The sequence below is a fragment of the Macadamia integrifolia genome, chromosome 6, assembly GCF_013358625.1.
Source record: "Macadamia integrifolia cultivar HAES 741 chromosome 6, SCU_Mint_v3, whole genome shotgun sequence".
Taxonomy (NCBI): domain Eukaryota; kingdom Viridiplantae; phylum Streptophyta; class Magnoliopsida; order Proteales; family Proteaceae; genus Macadamia; species Macadamia integrifolia.
The window spans coordinates 35,963,987-35,972,361 of NC_056562.1; the positions used below are offsets into that span (position 1 = coordinate 35,963,987).

General features: G+C 39.3%; 1 protein-coding gene across 2 annotated transcripts; it reads right to left on the bottom strand.

Annotated features, from left to right (window-relative positions):
• Positions 1 to 2,026: 2,026 nt before the first annotated feature.
• On the bottom strand, positions 2,027 to 3,002 carry LOC122081880 (late embryogenesis abundant protein Lea14-A-like). Of its 2 annotated transcripts, none has more exons than XM_042649245.1 (2): positions 2,512 to 3,002; positions 2,027 to 2,430 (listed from the first exon to the last, which is right to left on the bottom strand). In XM_042649245.1, exons 1-2 carry the CDS (start codon positions 2,715 to 2,717, stop codon positions 2,178 to 2,180), a joined length of 459 nt encoding a protein of 152 aa, XP_042505179.1. In that variant the 5' UTR covers positions 2,718 to 3,002; the 3' UTR covers positions 2,027 to 2,177. The 2 variants fall into 2 exon arrangements, with proteins under 2 accessions (XP_042505179.1, XP_042505180.1); XM_042649246.1 differs by having other exon boundaries at positions 2,027 to 2,427; positions 2,512 to 2,988.
• Positions 3,003 to 8,375: the final 5,373 nt, after the last annotated feature.

Consider the following 8,375-nt stretch of genomic DNA (forward strand, 5'->3'; position numbering starts at 1 on the left):
TTTTTCTGAAATGTCGTCGATTGTTAGTCCATTACGTGAGTGATACGGGTGTATCGCTAGAGATTGGTACTTCCTCCGATACCGATAATTATAACCTTGGGTTCAAGTTAGTAAAATAATAATCGTATTCTAATGTTAGTTCTGTAAAATCTTCTGAACTTCATTTAATAAAATGATGGACCAGGAATTCATATTGCATAGTTTAGTATTTTTGTACCATCCAAAATGCGTAGGTTCACATAGGCTGATCGTGTTATTTATCTCAAATCTAATAATCATTTTACTTAATCTGCTAATTTCTCCCTTTTCAGTACCTTATTGTGTAGTAATAGCGGCAGAACTACAAAGGGTTTGAATCTTCTTTCGTGTGCTCATGCTTGAGTGAGAATGCTGATTGGACAAGCGTAAGAAATGTTAAAAGGCAGTGGATTCACCAACCGAATCATCTTCCATCCATTCCAATTGAGATTCCAATGGAATCAGCCTCAAGTCCTAGGAAAAAAAAACCAATGAGCTCAGTCTCGACCTGGTCGAATAGTTTTTGTGTTAACATATGGGCCAATGAAGGAATCTTCGATGAGGGGTACAACCTTTTTGTGCGGGCATATCGCAGAAAAAAAATCCTTTTGTGACTAATAATCATTTACTAACAAAAATTGTTAACCCCAACACAAAAAACAGGAGGAAAAGAGAAAAGAATAACTTGGTTCCGAACATCTACCATTATACCCACAATGATTGGTCATATAATTGCTATTCATAATGCTATAGAACATTTATCTATTTTTATATCAGATCATATGATTGGTCACATATTAGTTAGGAGGATTTACAACTACTATAAATTTTAGAAGGCCTTTTACATTTTTCTTTGAATTATATTATTAAAAAAAAATTGTGGGCACACTAATGGGTGTCTAGACCTCTCTCCCCCTGTCCTTTTACAAGGCTTTAACCGATCTTCCATCACTCCCCCTGCAATCGTCCAATCCAACTGTCTCTGTTTTCTCGTAGTGCTGATTCTTATCTTCTGACGTGGAGTGGTAGCGAGAAATCAGGATAGAAGAGAGCGTATGGATCGGGTTGCGATGTTCTGTTTACTAAAGGCATGAAGGATTCCTTATGGATTTTAAAGGAAAGAGAGGAGATTTTCTTTCGAACGAATACCAACATCGTAGAGAAAACGATTATGAAGCCCAAAGACAGTGGGATCAGCGTAGTCATCGTGGTGACCGAGTGGTTGTGGCGGTGATGGCGGCAATGGTTGGTTGAAGATGAGAGTGGGGTTAATGATACTGGGCTTGTAGAAGGAATTAGGGGTTAAATGTCCAAGCACATGAGAAAGTGAGAGAAAAATCACTCTTTTGAGTAATTTTATAAATCCAAACATGATTTTTTGTATTTTTGCTAAGTGAAACACAGAATAGATGATTTTGTAAAAAAACAAAGAAGTTAAAAGTGAATAATCATTTAATTTTTCCTAAAATAACTTACTCCTCCATCAAAATATCCTATTAAAACTTTTGTATATTCCAAAATATCTTTCAAAATTCCATTTCATTGGCGGTTGTAACTAAATTTTATCTGTGAATCCTTCACTATGGGCGCCCACCGTTGGTAGAGGAAGAACTCTCATAGTAGGATTAACGCGTTAGTTGAAATCGTCTGCAATTCTGATTTCGTACAATTTCGTGTAATACTACTTTCGGACGGTGACACGTGTATTGATACCAATACAATGGTCAAGATCTGGTACAACTAATAAAACATTAAATGAGTGCGAAAACATTTAAATCAGATCTTGACCATTACATTGGTATCAATACACGTGTCATCCCTGAATGTGGTATTTCACGAAATTGTACCAGATCGGAATTACAGATGATTTTTTTCCCGCGTTATACCCTTTGGCTGTGGCATCTTAAAACTTAGTGGGTTTCTTTCACATGGGGCTCGCGAATACTCGATTCAACCAAATTGAAAAGTACAAAAAGAAATTCCAGAAATATGAACACAACACCAGATGGATCATCAACTATGGAGTTTCTCATTTCTTATCTCAAATGTAATACTAGTACTTAAAAAGGAGCGATCCAGGATATTCTAGATTACATTATTATATATAGAAAGAGAGAAATTGGGATTTGGGAATGAAGGGAAATCAGAGAAGTTAGAACCTAGAAGAGGTCAGAGAAGGTAGGAAGCTTCAGTTCCCCCTTCTTGGAGATAGGGATCGTAATATTACCGAAGACGGGCAAGTCGAAGGTGAGACCTAATATCAGCTCGTAATCAATGTCCCAATCCTTCCCTATATCCCTCGCCAAATCCATCAGTATCGAGTACGGTACCTTCATCGGCACTTCCAGCATCGTCGTCTTGTTCTCCTCCAGTGATCCCGGATCAGGCATCGTCCCCGACAATATCTCTCTGCTTTTACAAGAAACAAAGAAAAAATTAAACAAACAAGAAGGGAAAGATCGAGATCATCAGAAATGAAACACTATTACTGACCTGTTACCACTTTTGAGGGTATAAGAGACCTCGCAAATTGGTATGGAGTGGCTGTAGGGGTTTGTTACAGAGACCTTCGAATTGAAAATGGCGGAATCACGAGTAACGCTCTTGAAACCAACGTCGTCTATCGACGCTTCTGGTTTCTTTATGTTTGCGATCTTATCTGCTACGAAATTCTTCGCCTTATCCAGAAACTCAGCCATTTTTCTGCAAAATTTTCTGTTCTACTACTACTCTTACCTTGCTCATTTACTTATAAACAATTGATTGATCTATGTCGGTAGAAAGTAGAAACTCGAATCTAGTTTAAGATATAAAACTATAAACTATAATCCTTCACTTCCGAGATCCGATCTTATCATCAAAGTTTACATATACAAGTGTGAACATTGAGGTGTTGTTCTCGTCGCTCTCTTAGTCTCTAAGTTCCTCTCGGGTGGAGAGGAAGACGCGTGGAATAAGGAATTGTACGTGTTGCTTTTCCTGAGGAGGTCGGTGCCTTTGAATCGCCTACCGACTAACGAGGGTGTTTGGTCTTATTCTATTCCAATACAAATATTCTACCGTGGGTGAAGAGAATCTTTCTTTAGTTCAAATGTGTGACTGTGTGAGTGTTGTAGAAACACAATCTTAAAACGATGTAGAAGATAATGAAAAAATAAAATAAATAATGCACACTGGTTTTTACGAGGTTCGACAAGGTAGCCTATGTCCCCGGTGAGATGAAATCCTGTTTCACTATCAATAGAGAATAGGGTTACAACGTTCGTCCTCACACCTCTCAGTATTGCTTGCATTATAGAGAAAAAAACCCTCGCTACAAATATATAGCGAAAAAATCATAATCCAAAAAGTACACAATTGCCCTCAAATAAAAAAATTCGAGCAGGGGCACAGGCCCCCTACATCTCCTGCTATGCAGGGAGGCCTCCTGCCCCCTTGCAACCCCCATGGCCCGTTAACCGGCTAGCGGGATCACCGTCCTGCCTGTCTAGGTGTTGCACCAGTACTCCTTGGATTAAACTGCAATGGAATACAAGACATCATACATCAAAAATCTCCACCTTGGCTTGAATTCTGTCGAGCCTCCTGTAAAGATAACTTGTAGACGTCTTCATCATTGTATCTCATTAGAGGTACAAACTCGCACCTGTTTGGTGCGTCCCTCGTCTTCAACAATGAGCAATATTAGTCAAATCCAAACAGAACTCGAATTTCTCTGTAGTAACTGGCTTCGTAAACATATCTGCAGGATTGAGATCTGTATAAATTTTTCTCAAGTGAATACTACCTTCTGACACAAGGTCCTTGATCTTGTGAAATCTCACATCAATATGCTTTGTCCTTGCATGAAACACTTGATTCTTTGCAAGATGTATGGCACTCTGACTGTCACAATGTAACACTGTACCTCCTTGCTCCAACCCCAACTCACGAACCAGTCCAGCCAACCAGACTCCTTCCTTGGCAGCCTCAACTGCTGCCATATACTCTAACTCTACAGTGGATAATGCAATTGTAGATTGAAGCATCGCCCTCCATGATATAGGTCCACCAGCCAATGTAAACACATACCATGTAGTAGACCTCCTCTTGTCTAAATCACCAGCATAGTCAGAATCAACATAAGCTGCCAATTCTGTAGAACTTCCCTTGCCACTGAACATAACACCTATATCTTTAGTCTTGCTCAAATATCTGAAGATCCACTTAATTGCATTCCAATGCTCCTTCCCTGGATTACTCATGTATTTGCTAACAACACTGATTGCATGAGACAAATCTGGCCTGCTACAAACCATAGCATATATGAGACTCCCAACTGCGCTAGCATAAGGGACTTGAGACATCTGCTCCACCTCCTCATGTGTTGTAGGGCATTCCCTTTCAGATAACTTGAAGTGGCCAGCTAACGGAGTGCTAACCGGCTTAGCCTTTCCCATATTGAAACATTCTAGCACCTTTTCAATATACATCTTCTAAGTTACCCAAAGTTTATCTGCATTTCTATCTCTAAGGATTTCCATGCCAAGGATCTTCCTAGTAGCACCAAGATCTTTCATCTCAAATTCAGCACTCAACAAAGACTTCAAAGAGACTATATCATGTTTGTTTTTTACAGCAATGAGCATGTCATCAACATAAAACATCAACAAAATAATAGAATTATCACTTGACACTTTATAATAAACAAAACTATCATACTCACTTCTTGTGTAGCCAATCTTCATCATGTGGGAATCAAAGCGTTTGTACCACTGCCTAGGAGATTGCTTAAGGCCATAAAGCGACCTCTTAAGCAGACAAACATGATCTTCCTTTCCCTGCACCTTGAAACTTTCAGGCTGTTCCATGTAAATCTGTTCCTCCAAATCACCATGAAGAAATGCAGTTTTCACATCAAGTTGTTCAAGCTCTAAATCATACATGGCCACCAAAGCAAGTAGTACCCTGATCGAAGTGTGTTTCACAACTGGAGAGAATATTTCATTATAGTCTATCCCCTCCTTTTATGCATAGCCCTTGGCTACAAGTCTGGCCTATACCTTTCACGCTCCTTCTCAGATGTTGCCTCTTTCTTACGAAATACCCATTTACACCCAATGATTTTTCTTTTCTTGGTTTTTTCACAATCTTCCAAGTCTTGTTTTTCTGTAGAGATTCTATTTCCTCCATCATAACTATCATCCATTTATCATGTTGTGCACCACTCAAAGCATCATGGTAGGAAGATGCTTCACCTATACCTACAGTGAGGGCATAGGCAACCATGTCCTCAAACCCGTATCTCATAGGTGCTTTATGAGTATGATTCCCTTTACCCTTTGCCACAGTATAGGAAACTTCTACTGCTTCCTGTTGTCTTAGTAAGTCACTTGATGACTCATTCTCTCTTGTTGTTTCTAACTCACCTAACTCCACATGCACAGTGGAACCTTCTTTATTTTTATCAACTGCTTGTGAATTGTAATTCGACTTCACTATATGAGACTTATCAAACACAACGTCTCCGCTAACCACTACTTTCTGTGAACTTGAATCCCATAACTTGAATCCCTTTACACCTTTCTTAAAACTAAGAAAGATACACTGCTTAGACTTTGAGTCTAACTTGGAACGCTGCTCACTCTCAACATGCGCATAGCTGGACAACCAAATATTTTTAGAATAGAATAATCTACTAGTTTTTTTGTCCATACCTCTTCAGGAATTTTACAATCAATCGCCTTTGATGGAGACCTATTGATGAGAAAACATGCTATGTTCACTACTTCTGCCCAAAATCTCTTGCTCAACCCTGTATTCAGCCTCATACTCTGAGCTCTTTCTAGAAGTGTTCTGTTCATTGTTTCAGCTATACCATTTTACTGTGGTGTCTTTGGAACCGTGAAGTGATGTGTAATTCCTTCAACTTTGCACAATTCTAGAAACGGCTTGTATGTGTACTCTCCTCCATTATCTATTCTCAAGTATTTAATTTTCTTTCCTGTCTTCCTTTCTACCTCAGTCTTCTATTCCTTAAATTTAGTGAACACCTCACTTTTATGCCTCATCAAGTAGATCCAAACTTTCCTTGAGTAATCATTAACAAAGGTCACGAAGTATTCTGCCCCACCTTTAGATTTTGTTGTTGAAGGACCCCATACATCGTTGTGTACATAATCAAGCACCCCTTTACTCATATGTTTTGCAGTTTTGAAACTAACTTTGCATTGTTTCTAAAACACACAATACTTACAGAAGTTCAGTTTACAAGTTTTTTACTCCCTTCAATATTTTCCTTTTATGAAGCTCCATCAATCCTCTTTCTCCCATATGCCCTAACCGCATATGCCACAGATAGGTATCATCTGTATCAAATACTGCATCTGTAATCACAGATGCTCCACCTATAACTGTGCTCCCTATGAGTCTGTATAGGTTTCCTGTTAGCTGTCCATTTATGACAATCATTACACCCTTAATAACTTTGAGAACTCCACCTTCTGCTATGTACTTGTAACCATTTGAGTTAAGTGCCCCTAAAGATATTAAGTTTTTCCTTAATTCTAGTACATGTCTGACATCTGCTAAGGTTCTTACTATCCCATCAAATATCTTGATTTTGATAGTGCCTATCACAATGGTCTTGCATACAACATCATTCCCTATTAGGACAGATCCACCATTATATGGTTGATATGTATTAAACCAATCCTTATGTGGACACATGTGATATGAACATCCATAATCTAAAATCCAAGAATCAGAAGGTTGATTCTTACCTGATGATATAGAGAGTATATCTCCATCATCTCCATCTGAACTGTCAGCCACGCTAGTTTCCTTAGATGTCTTATCTATACATTTCTTCTTCAAGTCCGCCTTCCTCTTCAAGCACTTTCTCTTGAGATGACCTTCCTTATTGCAATAGTAACAAGAGACCTTTGTCTTTGCCCCTTTTGATTTCGATCTATTCTTCCCAAATCCCTTCTGATTTGATCTCCCTCTTTCCTACTCGTTGTCACCTCTGAAAAGACCTTCTCCTTGAGATTTCGTACTACTAGACTTCTTCCTTGTATCATTGGACATGAGGGCAGTTGTGACTTCATCCATCTCAAGGGTCTTCTTCCCATACAAGAGAGTCATTACTAGGTGATCATATGATTCTGGGAGCGACGACAGCAACAGTAACGCTTTGTCTTCATCCTCGATCTTAACCTCCAGCTTTGCAAGTTTACTTACGATCTGATTGAACATGTTAAGATGCTCTAATAGATTCGTACATTCCTCCATCTGTAGAGAATACAATTGCTTCTTCACGAACAACTTGTTCGTTAAGGACTTCGTCATGTAGATGCTTTCAAGTTTCGCCCATAACTGCGGTGCAGATTCGATATCCACAACATATTGTAGGGCATCATCAGAAAGATTTAATCGAATAGCACTTACCGCATTTTCCTCCATCTCTTCCCAATCTTCGTCAGTAATTTTTATAGTTTTCTTCGACTTCCCCAACAATGTTTTCGCCAAACTATGCTGTATCAGAAGATCCTTCATCCTTTGACGCCAGAGGGTGAAATTGTTCTTTCCATTAAACCTCTCGATATCATACTTGACATTCGATCCCTTCTCTGCCATCGTGATAGTAAACCCTAGAAAACGAAAAACTAGAGCTCTGATACCAATTTGTAGAAACGCAACCCTAAAACGATGCATGAGATAATGGAAAAATAAAACAAATAATGCACATGAATTTTTACAAGGTTCGGCAAGGTTGCCTACGTCCCCGGTGAGATGAGATCCTGCTTCACTATCAATGGAGAATAGGGTTACAGCGCTCGTCGTCACACCTCTCAGTATTGCTTGCATTACAGATAAAGAAACTCTCGCTACAAATATATAACGAAAAAACCCTAATCCGAAAAGTACACAATTGCCCTCAAATAAAAAAATTCGAGCGGGGGGCACAGCCCCCCTACACCCCCTACTATGCAGGGGGGCCTCCTGCCCCCTTGCAACCCCCACGGCCAGCTAACCGGTTAGCGGGACCGCCGTCCTGCCTGTCTAGGTGTTGCACCAGTACTCCCTGGATTAAACTGCGACGGAATACAAGACATCATACACCTACAAATGTCTTGTTATTTTTTTTGTTTTTCCGAAGAAATATCATTCTCCACTTCTGTACTTTGATGAAATATCATGTTTGAGACATTGGCTTATGACATTAATTGGTTTCCAAACGAACGTAGTGAGTGTCGATTATGAGATATCTAATTGGATTGTTGCGGTTCCTAAACTGCTCTTATTAACCTCGAGTGTTGTTATATATGGTACACGAGTAGGGATGATTCCCATCAAGAAAGTGCCAACTACCTTTA

Coding starts and splice junctions, on each gene's coding strand:
- LOC122081880 (XM_042649245.1), bottom strand. CDS start 2,717: ATGGCTGAGTTTCTGGATAAGGCGAAGAATTTCGTAGCAGATAAGATC. Junction 2,431..2,511: donor ACCCTCAAAAGTGGTAACAG/GTCAGTAATAGT, acceptor TTCTTGTAAAAG/CAGAGAGATATTGTCGGGGA.